Here is a 16,723-nt window from a genome sequence, read left to right as displayed (position 1 = left end):
CCTGCCCTTTGTCAAAAAAGCCCCCCCAGAGCTTTCTTACCCCCCTTTACTGAAAAGCCTGGTGGTCCTGTAGAACCCGGAGCCTTAGGGTCCTGTAGAACCCTAAGGCTCTGGGCCAGGCACCGCCATTTTTCTAAATGGTGTCAGCCGAAATCCAGTCTTTGCCCTCTCAAGTGATAGTCTTTGAATGCATCTTTTTGTGGGATAGTGTGTTTGTGTACATTAGAGTAGTGCAGTTCCTCATGCAGCTGTTCAGTGTGGTTTTGTGTTTCAGGGTCAATTCTAAGAGAAGCATAAGATGCTTGTGTTTTTCTAGCTAGATGACCTTCCTTCCCCCCATCTCTATCCCCTCTGTGATAATCTCTACTATATTTGTCTATCTAAAGATGATCATGCATCCTTTGATAAACAGGCATGAAGTGGTGCATGAAGCTACCAAGTTGTGCAATGTTTGTAAAGCTGTCCTATTAGATGTATTTTCCTCTTTAGAAGTAAGTAAAAGCAATGTAAAGTGTCCTATGAAGATAAAGCAGTAATTAGCCTCTTAATTCTTTCCTAAAAGATATTAACATGGCATTACCTGATTTTCCATGATTGGTAAGGTGCTTATGTACTGTAAGAGGCGGCAGATTGATGTCTCAGAGGATACTAAGTAACTACAAGAAAAACATTTCCTATCTTTATGACAAGCTTAGCTTCAAGTTCACCCATGTGAGAGTAAAGCAGCCTCTACATGAACACAGAGGAGGAAGGAATAAACTCAGAAGTGAAATCATGTTCTCCAGAGGATAATGGAGGATAGGGAAGAAGAATCCTCGAATCCTTGTCCAGAATTCTTCTGAAATTCATCAGTCAGATATTCCAAACTCAAAGTAAGATTAAAGCAACAATTTAAATATCCTATTCTCACCGTGATTCTCTTCATATCCAGCTGACGGAGCTGCAGAATATGCCCGAGAATGGTTTGTTTGTACCATGGCTCCTGAGCTATAGGATTCCCATCAAGGGTAACATCTGCAAGGGATGCGGAATCTGCAAGGCATAGAACGTCTTCAAAACTGCAAACGACAAAACAAAACATATATATATTTTTATATATGCAGTGATGTCAATCACGGTATTTCAAATCAGTCAAATGGGTACTGTACTTGGTTTTTTGCACAAGCTTTCCCAGGAATCTAAAAGCCGGAAGAAAACAATATCAGCCTGGCCTCTGACCCAACTCACCTTATGTACATTGTTTACTGTATTTTGTATATTTTGTATATTTAGTTACCTCTATTTAGCTATTTATGCTTAATCTCTGTATCCTTTGCCAAGTTCCGCTGCCCCCCCCATATTATCTGTTATATTGTTATCTTGTTGCAATGTAAACTGCCCACTGAGGCGTCAGTTTGAGTTCCTTGTAAACCGGTGTGATATGTATATTATACAGGAACATCGGTATATAAAAACCAAAAATAAATAAATAAATACTGTAATTCAGTACATGTTTCTGACAATATTTTATAGCACAGATACACTGCTGTATTGCATACAGTCAGATTTAAGGCATGGGCAAAAATTGGGTGAAAATAGGATAAAATACCCATCATTTCTTATGATTATAGAAATGGGAAAAAAGGTCCATGCAAGCATAAGACTGTATATAAAGTACAGTGAGGCACTTACTCCAAAGGACAACAGAGGGAAAGCAATTGTCAAAAGCATTTATTACCTGCACAACTGTAGTTTTATGAATCTTTTACCACTTTTATGAATTTTTTTTGTAATTTGTTGGAAGCCACTTTGGGCAGCCCTTTAGGGTTGAAAAGCAAGGCATAAGTGTAAAGACAGCTAAGCATATTGAACAGGAAACACAATATCCTCATGCTGTGAGTTTAGCCGTCATTATTTGCTTAAATCTGTAAGCCTTATAAATACCTATTCGCCTGCAAACTGAATTCCAAACACAGACAGTCTCTGCTGTTCTCCAAATAGTATCTTCAGTAGATAAAACTGGCATATGTATGTCATGCAAAGAAGTATAAAAACACTCAACTGACACTGAACAGAACCCACTTTTCATAAAACTTTTATCTAGAAGGCAAAATGTGTGCTTCAAGAACACTTTCTGTTATTAGCATAATGATGTATAGTAAAAGCAAGATTGCTTACCGTAAATGGTGTTTCCGTACATAGCAGGATGAATTAGCCATGCTGTCATGGGATCTGTTAATCAGGTCCGGGAGGCGGAGCTTGTCAAATCAGAGATTAGAGTTTTTGCTTTCTGCGGCTGCGCGTGTGTTCCCACACAGGAAAGTAACAGAATCTCCTCCGTCTGTGATTAAGCTGAAGTGCAGTCGAAGACTAGGTGCCTGCCAGGGAGAAGGGTGGGTCAGCATGGCTAATTCATCCTGCTATCTACGGAAACACTGTTTACGGTAGGCAAACTTGCTTTTTCCCGTCGATAGCAGGGCTGAATTAGCCATGCTGTCATGGGAGACCCAAGCTCCCGATCACGTTGTTTATGATATATATATTTGTACGTGATCTTTGACAGTGTGGCAGTCACCGTGGATATTAGCATAGAGATTGCAGGATTGCTTGCCCTATCTTCGCATCAGCGGCTGCCTGTTGATCAAGGCAGTAGTGAGATGTAAAGGTATGAAGCGATGACCATGTAGCTGCCTTGCAAATGTCTATGTGTTGCACATTCTTTAGGTGTGCCAATGAGGCTGCTACTGCTCTGACTTGGTGAGCTTTAGGCTTTGAATGTAGTTGTAGTTTCTGTTTGTCGAAACAGAATTTGATGCACTGCGCTATCCAGCTGGAGATGGTGCGTTTAGCCACTGGTAATCCAGGTGCCTTTGGGTCAAAGAGACAAAGAGTTAAGAAACACGGGAGTCCGAGTTTGTCCTTTCTTTATAGTATGCTAATGCTCTTTTGCAGTCTGGTGTGTGCAGTAGTTTTTTCCTATTATTTGCATGAGGTTTAGGGAAAAAGGTGGGTAATTCCATGGTCTGATTGAGATGGAATTGACAAACCACTTTTGGTAGGAAGGATGGGTGAATTCGAAGAACCACCTTTTGGTGATGAAACTGTAAATACGGAGAATAATGGACCAAGGCCTATAATTCACTAACTCTTCGTGCCGATGTTACTGCGACCAGGAATACAACTTTCCATGTGAGGTATTTAATATGTGCCGAGTCCATGGGTTCAAACGGGAAAAGCGTGAGCTGTTCCAGAACTATGTTGAGGTTCCATGGAACTGGAGGTTTGGAGATCGGAGGACGAAGGTGAGTTAATCCCTTGATGAAACGAGAAAGTAAGGGGTGATTGGATATAGGCATATTGTTCATCTCAGCCCCTATGGCGCTGAGATGAACTCTGATGGATGAGGTTGCAAGACCAGCTGTGTACAGTGTATGTAGATAATCAATGAGTAACTCGGGTGAACAGTGGTGGTACCCCGTTAGAAGTGCACCAGGTCGAGTATCGTTTCCATTTATATCTATAGTTTTTCCTTGTTGAGAGTTTCCTGGATTCTAGCAAAATAAATTGTGCCGAAGTGGAAACTCCTTGTTCTGTTAAGAAGAGCCTCTCAATCTCCACGCTGTCAAATGGAGAGATGAGTGCAGCGGGTGTAGAAGCATCCCTTGATCTTGGCAGAGAAGATCTTGTCGATTCGGTAACCGAATTGGATTCATGATGGATAGTCGGAGAAGGAAACTGTACCATGGTTGCCTCGGCCAGGCCGGGGCGATGAGTATCATTTGAGCTTTGTCTGCTATGCACTTTTGAATTGTCCTTGTTATGAGTGGTATGGGAGGAAAGGCGTATAGGAAACCTTTCGTCCACGGAATGAGGAAGGCATCTTGCGCGTTCCTGAATTGGCTTGGTCTTATCGAACAGAATTTGGGAACTTGAGCATTGATCTCCGTTGTAAAGAGATCTATCGAAGGTGTCCCCCACTGCATGAATATGTCAGGGGCTATTTCTGCATTGAGTGCCCATTCGTGAGGATGAAAGATGCGGCTTAGCCTGTCCGCTCTTGTATTTGCCACACCTGGTAGATAAGTTGCTTGCAGATTTATGCAATTTCTGTGAGCGTGTTCGAAGATTGTCAGGGTCTCCTTGCAGAGGGACCATGAACCGGACTCTCCTTGTTTGTTGATGTAAAACATTGCCACTTGATTGTCCGTGTAGATCATGACCCTGCGGCCCTTCAGGTGGTCTTGGAACACATGTAATGCATGTCGAATTGCTCTGAGTTCCAATAAATTTATTTGCAGGTTCTGTTCCAAGATTGTCCATAACCCTGTTTCGTAAGTCTCGAGGTGTGCACCCCAGCCCTTGTGAGATGCATCTGTGGTTAAGACTGCGTTGTGAGGAGGGGAACTGAACAATGCTCCCTTGGACAGGGTGGAGTCCAGGAGCCACCATGTTATATCCTTTCTCATCTTGAAGGTCAACGATTCCTTCTGTGTCAATGGTTGCGAGTGTTGTTTCCACTGACGTTTCAAGCCCCATTGCAGGCATCTCATGTGTAGCCTGGTGTTGGGAACCATGAAAATAGCCACCGCCATATGGCCTAGGACTACTAAAACATGTCTTGCCGAAGGTCTCTCGGAGTATGATTCAATCCATGTAGAAGGTGACGGAAGTTTGATATTCTGTCATTTGGTAGGTATGCCCGGTTGCAAGTGGTGTACAGGCATGCTCCTATGAATTGTAGCTGTTGTGTCTGTTGTAGGTGTGATTTTTGAAAATTGATCACAGATCCTAATTCCTGCAAGCATTGTATCACCCGATGGAGGTGATCGAATAAGATGTTTGTAGCTAGGGCGATTATGAGCCAATTGTCCAGATATGGAAAGATGGTTATACCTTGTTGTCTGAGATGAGCCACCACCACAACCATGCATTTGGTGAAAACCCTGGGTGCAGCCGATAGTCCAAAAGGGAGAACTTTGTACTGGTAGTGCTGATTCTTGTAGCGGAAGCATAGGTAACACCACGAGGATGGGTGGATTGGAATGTGTGTGTAAGCATCCTTCAGATCGATGGAACACATCCAATCGTTGGTTTGAATCAGAGGAAGGATTGATTTCAACGATACCATTTTGAATTTCTCTTTGGTGAGAAATTTGTTTAATTCCCTTAGGTCTAGTATGGGATGAAGGCCACCCGACTTCTTGGGTATGAGGAAGTATGGGGAATAAAATCCTACTGATTGGCTCCCTGGGAAAATTTGTCGAATTGCTTGTTGTTTGCGAAGCAAAGCAATTTCCTCCCCCAGCTGTGGTTAGTAGTTGTGAATCTTGAGAGTGGAAAGATGAGGTAATATGGGTTTTGTGACAAACTGGAGTTGGTAACCGTGCCGTACTATCTCCAAAACCCATTGATCGGATGTTATCCTCTCCCAAGCTGCTAGGCAAGAATGAATCCTGCCGGGTGGTGCTTGATGCTGTGATGGTGGCTGGGGAACTAAAAAGATGGAGTCGAATTACTGTAGTAGCCGGCTGTTGTGCCTGCTGTCTCTGGTTACGTGCTTTACCTCTACACTGGTTGGAGGTATTCTGTTGTGGAGCAGGACGCAGGTAAGAAGGGTATGTCTGTGTACGAAAGGACTGGTAAGACCTGTAAGGTCTCCTGGCATATGATTGTCGACGAGTAGATCCCATATAACGACGCGTGGTCGAATAGTGGGGTTGTGATGTTAATGATTGTACTGCTAGAGCTTCCTCCTTCAGTTTACATACTGTGTCCTGGAATCGTTCTCCGAACAGGTTATCTCCTGTCTTATTTATGCTCCCCCTGGCTCCATCGAACGGGACCCATCCCCCTTAATTGAATTCTTATCCGCCAACATTAACTTTGAAATCCCCTCCATCATACTAGGAGACTTCAACCTCCATGTCGATGCCACTCCCCTCACCCCCTCTTGTGAGACGGTCCTCACTGTGCTCCAAGCATTAGGCCTTAGACAAATCGTTGTCTCCCCCACCCATCAAGCTGGTCACTCCCTGGACCTCATATTCATTAACCATTGCTTCCTACCATCCCACCCCCCCACTTGCTCCCCTGTACCCTGGTCGGACCACTTCCTCATAAAAGCCCTGCTCCCCCTTAACCTCCCAACCCACCCCCACCCCCTCAAACAACTCTACCTTCACCTTTAGGAAACCCTGCTCAGGAGATGAATTAGCTCTTGCCATCTCCAACGCCTCTACTAGCCTTGACTGCTCAAGTCCTGAAACCGCCATCTCATCCTGGCTCAGCACAACCCTTGAGATTGCAGACAAACTATGTCCCATCTCCAAACGTAACCTTACCCATTCCACAAAAAACCATCAACCATGGTACACGACAGAATTAAGATCCCTAAAAAACACCCTTAGGCAACGAGAAAGAACGTGGCGAAAAGCCCCTTCACCCCAACTCGCCTCAAGCTACAAAACCACCCTTCACCAATACAGAATAACCACCCTTAAAACTAAAAGAGACTTCTACTCATCCAAGATCCACCAGTACATGTACAACCCTAAAGCCCTTTTTAATTATGTTGCCAACCTCACCAAAACCTCCCAGCCCGCTAACCCTGAGAATGAAGCCACCGCCAAGAGTGAAGAAATCGCCCAATATTTCCTCGCAAAAATCACCAACATCCTCCGCAGATTTCAACACCCATCTCCCTCAATTCCCCCTTCCCCCCCCCCCCCTTCAACCTTCTGCCACCTCACCCACCCTCCAAACCCTCGACCTGACTTCCTCTAAAGAAGTGGAATCTATCCTCAAAAAACTCAAACCAGCATCACACCCCTCGGACACCATTCCCACTAAATCTCTCCTCTCCATCCCAAATACTATTTCCAAACCCATCGCAGACATCATAAACTCCTCCCTCTCTTCTGGCTCTGTCCCAGATGTGCTCAAGCAAGCAATTGTTAAGCCCCTCTTAAAAAAACCAACACTAGACCCTAAAGACCCCGCCAACTTCCGCCCTATCTCTAACCTGCCATTCCTCTCCAAAATTATGGAAAAGATTGTAAACATCCAACTCTCAGAATATCTGGAAAGTAATAATATTCTTCATCCAGCCCAATTCGGCTTCCGTAAATACCTCAACACGGAAACCCTCCTGCTCTCCCTCACAGACCACTTGCTCATAGGCATGGACCAAGGCAGCTGCTACCTCCTCGCCCTCCTCAACATCTCAGCGGCCTTCGACACCATCAACCACAACCACCTCATCAACCGCTTAACCGAAATAGGTATCTCCGGCCTAGCCCTGCTATGGTTCAAATCCTATCTATCCAACAGAAAGTTCTCCGTCAAGATAGGAAACGCCAACTCCACACTCTACCCCTTGTCTCAAGGTGTCCCCCAAGGCTCCTCTCTCTCCTCTACCCTTTTCAATATCTATCTCACTCCTCTATGGCATCTCCTCACAGACCTTGGCCTCAAATTCTACCTCTATGCAGATGACGTGCAAATCATCATTCCCATTCACAACACTCTCTCAGATGCCCTTGCTTTCTGGAACACATGTCTTGCTAACATAAATGACTTCCTCTCCAACATCCACCTTGCACTAAACTCCTCTAAAACGGAGCTGCTCCTCATCTCTCCTCACCTCCCTCCCAAACCCCTGATCTCCAACGACCCAGCTTTCAGCACCATAATGCCCCACACTAATGTAAGAGACCTTGGAGTAATCCTAGATCAACAACTCAATCTAAAAAAACAGATCAACACCATCCTCAAAGAAGATTTCTTCAAGCTCAATATCCTAAAGAAACTCAGACCCCTCCTCCACTATCATGATTTCCATACCGTCATCCAAGCTACCCTTTCATCAAAGCTCGACTACTGTAACGCCCTCCTCCTTGGTCTACCCTCCTCCACCACCAAACCCTTACAAATGTTCCAAAATGCTATCGCTAGGGTCATTACCAACTCACGGAAAGCTGATCACATCACTCCTATACTCAAAGAACTCCACTGGCTCCCCATTGCATCCCGAATTCTCTTTAAAATCTTAACCATAGTTCACAAATCCATCCACACATACAACTCTAACTGGCTAGATGAACCCTTTTGTCCCATACGCACTGAACGACCCACCCGAACTGTCAATAAAGGCACCCTCTCCATTCCCCCCTTAAAAAAAGCCCACCTTACCTCTACTAGGGATCGCGCCCTATCCATTGCAGGCCCTAAACAATGGAACGCCCTCCCCACCACACTCAGGCTGGAGCCATGTTACTCCAAGTTCAGAAAAAAACTTAAAACATGGCTCTTCCGACAAGCCTACCCTGACTAACCTTCACCTCCTCCCCTCCCCTACCAACCCCTGCCCTCTTGAACCCTCTCTTTACTTTTCCTGTAAGTAACCCGCTTAAATTTGTATATTTTCTGTAAATAGCACGTTACAGCTCCAATGCGTTAATTTCTATGCCCCCTGCTTTTACTCTTGTAAGTAACCTGCTTAAACTTGTATATAGTCCTGTAAATAGCTCGTTACAGTTTTAATGCTTTAATTTCTATGCCCCCTGCTCTTTGTATAATCCTCCTTGTTTTCCCCCCCCCCCTGCTGATTGTAATTTCTGCCTTTAGTTACAATGTGAACCGGTATGATGTATGCATACTAATACCGGTATATAAAAGTTTCAAATAAATAAATAAATAAATCTCCTGTGCATGGGAGATTTGTTAGTTTCTCGTGTAAATCTTCAGGTATCGAACTTGAGCGTAACCATGCTAGTCTTTGGGCTACAATGGCTGTGGCAGATGCCCTGGAAGATGTTTCATATGCTTCATAGATCAACCTCAAAAGGTGTCGAGAACACTGTTCCATGACATGAAGAGGCGGAGGTATTTGATCCACAGTTGAAGACAACATACCTTTTATAGCTTGTATGCACTCATATAGGTATTGTACCATGTAGAACTGATTGTGCATAATTCAGGCATTCAACATTGAGTTATGGTATATTTTTCTGCCAAACTCATCCAAATATTTGTTGTCTTTGCCTGGTGGGTATGAGGAATGCGATTTCGTTTTCTTAAATCTTTGCATCGCCGACTCTACTACAATTGAAGCATGAGGTAATTGTGGTATAGAGTATGGTGATGTTTTCCTCATATGGAATTTTATATCCATCTTCCTGAAAACCGCTGAGATTGTGTAAGGTGTTTCCCAGGATTTCTGTAAGACGGAATGCAGAAGTTCTTGTGGTGGAAGAGATGTTGGTTCCCCTGGAGTATCGAAAATCTTTAGGAGACCCAGGGTTTCTGATCTAGGGTCTGTCTCTTTTTGGACCTCTAGATGCAGTATTGTACTCAATTTTTCCAAAAAGTTTGGGTATGTAAGGTCTTCTGGAGGGGAATACGGCTCCTGAGGTTGCTCCTGCGGATCCGATGGGAATCCCGTAGAGGATGATGGAGATGTTTGCGGTGAAGGAGAATCAAAAGTTGTATCCTGTTTATAATTCGGTGAAGCAGGTCGGTTCACTATGGGAGATGTTGTAGGCTCCACCGACGGTTCTCTATCAGTCTGTGTCTTATGTTCCGGAGAACTGACAGAGGCAAGATTAGACATTTTGAATGATGACTGAAGTGTTTCATAAAATCCTGCTAAGGATTGAGACAATTGATAAAATGCCTCTTTTGTATGAGGGGGCATTATTGTACAATTATCTGGCTCTTGTGACTCACATGCTTTAGGTTCCATTGGAGTGGTTTGAGGTAACGTACTAGATACTCTATGATCTTTCTGTTTCTTTTCATATACTATGTCCATCGAATCCTCTGAAGCTGTAGAAGCGTTAGAGGAAACCACTTGTATTATCTCTCTGTGGGAGAAGGTATTTGCAGTTGGTATATGAGATGATTTAGAACTTACTTCCTATGTTGCACTCCTCTTTGCTGACTTTCCGTTGTGGGAGTGCCGAGAGTGCTTATGATAATAATGTGACGACGAGTCTGTATGACTTTTATGTGAAGACGGTGATCGCTTTCTACGTTTTATTGTAAACTCTGTCAAAGTAGCTCTCGAAGAGAGGGAAGTATCCGAACAAGGTGGGGTTATCGATGGAGAGGTGGAGTAAGACCTCTGTGAGCGTTCACGTCGTCTCTTTAACCCATGAGATGGGTGTTCAAATGTTTTGTGCGCCGATTTGGATGTGTGCGCAGATGTAGACTTGTGTGCATATCTTTTTGGCTCCATGCGCACAAGAGTTTTCGGCGCCGATGTTTCTGGCGCCGGGCGCATAGAAGTCTTCGGCGCCGTGTGCTTAAGTGTCCTCGGCACCATGCGCGCAGATGTCGTCAGCACCGTGCGCGCAGATGTCGTTGGTGCCGTGCACCCAGACGTCTTCTGCGCCTTGCGCGCCAACGTTTTGTGCGCCATGCACGCAGGGTCCTTCAGCGCCATGCGCACAAGTGACTTTGGCGCCATGTGCGCAGTCTTGTGCGACGATCCTTCTTCAGGCACGGATGTGTTATGCGCCGTCGCTGTTTTATGCACATAAGGCATCTTAGGCGCAGAAGTTCTAGGTGCCGAGATTTTGGTCACCATTGTCTCCTGCGCCAGCGATTCTGGCTCTATGGATTGTTTAGAATCCGATGGCCTTTGCCGGTCCGCCAAGTCCTTACCTCCAAAATTGGAGAACTGAGGATCCCATGATGATGCCCTCTTTTTGAGGGAGCCGATAAGATAGCTGGGCCAGGTGACTAATGAGCCTCCGATGGATCCGGGGAGGCAAAATGTTTCTGAAGCCTGTAGGCCCGTTGTTTCAGGGCTCTCGGAGACATCCTTGAACACAATTCACAATCCTCACGATTGTGATCTGGCCCCAGGCATCGGTAACATCGGTCATGACCATCCGTGACCGACATTACCTTGCCGCAATTACAGGGTTTAAACCCTGATTTTGACATGTTTAATGATTAACGCTGAGGAGAAGAACAGCTCCGTGTGCGATCCCGCGCATGGAAAGAACAGACTGAGGAGATTCCGTTACTTTCCTGCGCGGGAACAGATGCGCAGCCGCAGAGAGCAAAAACTCTAATCTCTGCTTTGACAAGCTCCGCTTCCCAGACCTGATTGGCAGATCCCATGACAGCATGGCTAATTCAGCCCTGCTATCAACGGGAAACAATAGGAACAATATTGAAAGATAAGCATCTATGTAAGTTAGCCGGATAAGACTTATCCATCTAACTTACATGGGATATTCAATATGCCCATACAAATCAGCACTTAGCTGACGGCGTCTGAGCACCATCTTTTGATTTGTGGAGAATACTGTAACAAGTCGGGTTGAGTCAGAATGAACTTTGTTTAATGCCCCTGAAGCAGGCGCGAGTTTCACACCGAAACATTGCCAATGTCGGGCGGGCAAAAATAAATAACAGCAAGGAAGGCGATCACAGCAAAAGATATGAACAGAGAAGATAAGTTGTTAATGCTACACTATTGGTGATATAAGTGAAATTAAAATAAGGATAAGGGTGTTTGCAATTAACAAGAAAAGTACTTTGGAGTATATCCTGTAATGGGTATTTTTTAATAGGTGTTTAATTAGAGGCTTGGGCACGATAAAAAGATAAAAAAAAGATAAAAAGAACAAAAGCTAAAAGAGCACACAGGAAAAGGTAAATGACGTTATAAGAACGTGCTAACACAAGAGAGGGATTGTAGCCCTATGCAGGCAAAAGCCCATGAGACTGCAGCACCAAGCATTCTGATACCATTCCCTGTGACTTTTTTTAAGTTGTTTTTAATGATATAAAAATATAGGTATTTTGCAATTTGCAATTTTCCCTCAAGAAACTTTCTGTTTTTGATAAGTAATATCCAGCAAATTTAAACCTTCTCTAGGGCAGGTCTAACGTATCCGATTAACCAGATAAGTCCAATATCAGTACTTGTACAGTTAAGTTAACCAGATAAGTAGCGCCATCCAGAAATCCCACTGCCCACCCATAGAATATACGGCTAACCGACGAGAGAGGGTGCAATTTTAGATCTAATTCTCAGTGGAGAACAGGATTTGGTGAGAGAGGTAATGGTGGTGGGGCCGCTTGGCAATAGTGATCATAATATGATCAAATTTGATTTAATGACTGGAAGGGGGACAGTAAGCAAATCCACGCTCTCGTGCTAAACTTTCAAAAGGGAAATTTTGATAAAATGAGAAAAATAGTTAGAAAAAAACTGAAAGGAGAAGCTACAAAAGTAAAAAGTGTGCAAGAGGCGTGGTCATTGTTAAAAAATACCATCCTAGAAGCACAATCCAGATGTATTCCTCACATTAAGAAAGGTGGAAAGAAGGCAAAACGATTACCGGCATGGTTAAAAGGAGAGGTGAAAGAAGCTATTTTAGCCAAAAGATCTTCATTCAAAAATTGGAAGAAGGATCCAACAGAAGAAAATAGGATAATGCATAAACGTTGGCAAGTTAAATGTAATACATTGATAAGACAGGCTAAGAGAGAATTTGAAAAGAAGTTGGCCGTAGAGGCAAAAACTCACAGTAAAAGCTTTTTAAAATATATCTGAAGCAGAAAGCCTGTGAGGGAATCAGTTGGACCATTAGATGATCGAGGGGTTAAAGGGGCATTTAGAGAAGATAAGGCCATCCAGGAAAGATTAAATGATTTCTTTTCTTTGGTGTTTACTGAAGAGGATGTTGGGGAGGTACCTGTACTGGAGAAGGTTTTCATGGGTAATGATTCAGATGGACTGAACCAAATCACAGTGAACCTTAAAGATGTGGTAGACCTGATTGACAAACGTAAGAGTAGTAAATCACCCCAGAGTTCTGAAGGAACTAAAAAATGAAATTTCAGACCTATTAGTAAAAATTTGTAACCTATCATTAAAATCATCCATTGAACCTGAAGACTGGAGGATAGCTAACTAACCCCCATATTTAAAAAGGGTTCCAGGGGCGATCCGGGAAACTACAGACCGGTTAGCCTGAATTCAGTGCCAGGAAAAATAGTGGAAAGTGTTCTAAACATCAAAATCACAGAACATTTAGAAAGACATGGTTTAATGGAACAAAGTCAGCATCGCTTTACCCAAGGCAAGTCTTGCCTCACAAATCTGCTTCACTTTTTTGAAGGAGTTAATAAACATGTGGATAAAGGTGAACCAGTAGATGTAGTGTACTTGGACTTTCAGAAGGCATTTGACAAAGTTCCTCATGAGAGGCTTCTAGGAAAAATAAAAAGTCATGGGATAGGTGGCGATGTTCTTTCGTGGATTACAAACTGGCTAAAAGACAGGAAACAGAGAGTAGGATTAAATGGACAATTTTCTCAGTGGAAGGGAGTGGGCAGTGGAGTGCCTCAGAGATCTGTATTGGGACCCTTACTTTTCAATATATTTATAAATGATCTGGAAACCAACCACTTCTAACGACTGCCAACTTTCGATCAGTACTGCAAGCGCTAATATTCGCAAGCACTGACTACTGCAATATCCTTCTACAAGGTTTACCATACACCTCCCTAAGACCACTACAAATCTTGCAAAACACAGCTGCAAGAGTATTAACTGGCAAAAGAAAAAATGATCACATCACTGAAACACTGGCCGAACTACACTGGCTTCCCATTGAACAAAGAATACAGTACAAAACACTATGCACCACACACAAATTAATACACAACGAAAATGCAGACTGGCTTAACACCGCCCTTCGCGTACACATCCCCAACAGAAACCTAAGATCAGCCAACAAAGCACTACTAACCATTCCATCAGTCAAAACAGCAAGACTAACACAGATAAGAGAGAGAGCATTATCATTAGCAGGTCCCATACTATGGAACTCCATGCCCTTGGAGTTAAGATTACAAAGAGAAAACAAAACATTTAGGAAAAACCTAAAAACCAGGCTCTTTAAACAAGCTTTTCAAAAAGAGAAGGGAGAATGAAAACCAGGGAAATGCATGGTACGAACAAGAAGCACCCAACCACACAACAGTAATCACTAAGGGGTAGATCTTAAAAAAATATTCGATCGTGTACTTTTGTTCGTGCACCAGGCGCGAACAAAAGTATGCTGGATTTTATAAGATACGCGCGTAGCCGCACGTATCTTATAAAATCCAGGGTCGGCGCGCACAAGGGGGTGCACATTTGTGCAACATGCACGCGCCGAGCCCAGTGCGCGCTGCCTGTTCCCTCCAAGGCCGCTCCGATTTTGGAGCGGCCTCGGAGGGAACTTTCCTTCGCCCTCCCCCACCTTCCCCTCCCTTTCCCTACCTAACCCACCCCCCCGGCCCTATCTAAACCCCCCCCTACCTTTGTTGGCAAAGTTACGCCTGCTTTCAGCAGGCGTAACTTTGCACTCGCCGGCCGGCAGCCCCGCTCCGTGTTCCGGTCCCGGGGGCTGGTCCGGAGGCCTCGACCATGCCCCCGGGCCGGCGCCACGCCCCCGGGGCCACCCCCGAAACGCCGTGGCACGCCCCTGAAACGCCGCGTTGTTTTGGGATGTCCCCCGACACGCCCCTTCCCCGCCCCCTCCCCGCCCCTTTTCCAAAGCCCCGGGACTTATGCACGTCCCAGGGCTTTACGCACGCCGGCAGCCTATGCAAAATAGGTGCGCCGGTGCGCGCAGGCCTTTTAAAATCCGCCCCTAAGTGTTTAGTTTTTAAGTGAACTTTGCAGTAAAGGATAAAGCTACAATTAGGGAATGAGTCCTGTACTCAAACTGCTATAGAATTGAACTAGATATGTTTTTTCAACCTCATTTAATAATTTATCTTGCTTAAAAACTGTTACAGAACCGTATGGCACCCATGTAAAATGTAAGATTACAATAGCATTACTTTATGTGCCTTTATGTAAACCGTTGTGACGGTACCCACCTTAACGACGGTATAGAAAAAGATTTATTTAAATAAATAAATAAATACATACATACATACAACAAGTGAGGTCATCAAATTTGCAAATGATACAAAATACACTGGCAAAAATGGCCCACAATTATATCTGCTATAGTGCGAGTAGTTTTGCCAAGACAATTTATGCGCCCGCTTTTTTAAATCAAAAAGCAGGTGCATAAATTAAAATCCCAGCCATAAAATGCCCCCTCTGGAATGCCTCCCCTGAATGTGGGACAAAAGTAAGAGTTAATAGCAGGTAATGGTCTTCTCCTCCAAGAACTTATCCAATCCTTTTCTAAACACAGCTATACTAACTGCACTAACCATATCCTGTGGCAACAAATTCCAGAGTTCAATTGTGCATTGAATGAAAAAGAACTTTTTCCGATTAGTTTTAAATGTGCCACATGCTAACTTCATGGACTGCCCCCTAGTCTTTTTATTATCTGAAAGAGTAAATAACCGATTCACATCTACCCGTTCTAGACTTCTCATGATTTTAAACACCTCTATCATATCTCCTCTCAGCCGTCTCTTCTCCAAGCTGAAAAGTCCTAACCTCTTTAGTCTTTCCTCATAGAGGAGCTGTTCCATTCCCCTTATCATTTTGGTCGCCCTTCTCTGTACCTTCTCCATCGCAATTATATCTTTTTTGAGATGCGGCGACCAGAATTGTACACAGTATTCAAGGTGCAGTCTCACCATGGAGCGATACAGAGGCATTATGACATTTTCCGTTTTATTCAACATTCCCTTTCTAATAAATCCCAACATCCTGTTTGCTTTTTTGACTGCTGCAGCACACTGAACCGACAATTTCAATGTGTTATTCACTAAGACACCTAGATCTCTTTCTTGGGTGGTAGCAACTAATATGGAACCTAACATTGTGTAACTATAGCATAGGTTATTTTTCTCTATATGCATCACCTTGCACTTATCCACATTAAATTTCATCTGCCATTTCGATGCCCAATTTTCCAGTCTCACAAGGTCTTCCTGCAATTTATCACAATCTGCTTGTGATTTAACTACTCTGAACAATTTTGTGTCATCTGCAAATTTGATTATCTCACTCGTCGTATTTCTTTCCAGATCATTTATAAATATATTGAAAAGTAAGGGTCCCAATACAGATCCCTGAGGCACTCCACTGTCCACTCCCTTCCACTGAGAAAATTGTCCATTTAATCCTACTCTCTGTTTCCTGTCTTTTAGCCAGTTTGTAATCCACAAAAGGACATCGTCATCTATCCCATGACTTTTTACTTTTCCTAGAAGCCTCTCATGAGGAACTTTGTCAAACGTCTTCTGAAAATCCAAGTACACTAGATCTACTCATTCACCTTTATCCACATGTTTATTAACTCCTTCAAAAAAGTAAAGCAGATTTGTGAGGCAAGACTTGCCTTGGGTAAAGCCATGCTGACTTTGTTCCATTAAACCATGTCTTTCTAAATGTTCTGTGATTTTGATGTTTAGAACACTTTCCACTATTTTTCCTGGCACTGAATTCAGGATAACCGGTCTGTAGTTTCCTGGATCGCCCCTGGTGCCCTTTTTAAATATGGGGGTTACATTAGCTATCCTCCAGTCTTCAGGTACAATGGATGATTTTAATGATAGGTTACAAATTTTTACTAATAGGTCTGAAATTTCATTTTTTAGTTCCTTCAGAACTCTGGGGTGTATACCATCCAGTCCAGGTGATTTACTACTCTTCAGTTTGTCAATCAGGCCTACCACATCTTCTAGGTTCACCATGATTTGGTTCAGTCCATCTGAATCATTATCCTCTTCAGTAAACACTGAAGCAAAGAAATCATTT

At 43.6% G+C, this 16,723-nt stretch overlaps 1 protein-coding gene across 4 annotated transcripts in view; it reads right to left on the bottom strand.

The window, feature by feature from the left end:
- Positions 1 to 16,723, bottom strand: part of LRRC49 (leucine rich repeat containing 49) — a 315,450-nt gene that overhangs the window by 182,997 nt on the left and 115,730 nt on the right. For all 4 annotated transcript variants that reach the window (XM_029575276.1, XM_029575277.1, XM_029575278.1 and 1 more), the window contains one exon: positions 911 to 1,058. In XM_029575276.1, the coding sequence (XP_029431136.1) occupies positions 911 to 1,058 (148 nt within the window). The remainder of the gene's footprint in view (positions 1 to 910; positions 1,059 to 16,723) is intronic.

The sequence above is a fragment of the Rhinatrema bivittatum genome, chromosome 13 (genome assembly GCF_901001135.1).
Source record: "Rhinatrema bivittatum chromosome 13, aRhiBiv1.1, whole genome shotgun sequence".
NCBI lineage: Eukaryota > Metazoa > Chordata > Amphibia > Gymnophiona > Rhinatrematidae > Rhinatrema > Rhinatrema bivittatum.
The sequence above is the reverse complement of the archived record's forward strand: the minus strand, read 5'-3'. Positions and strand labels throughout refer to the sequence as shown.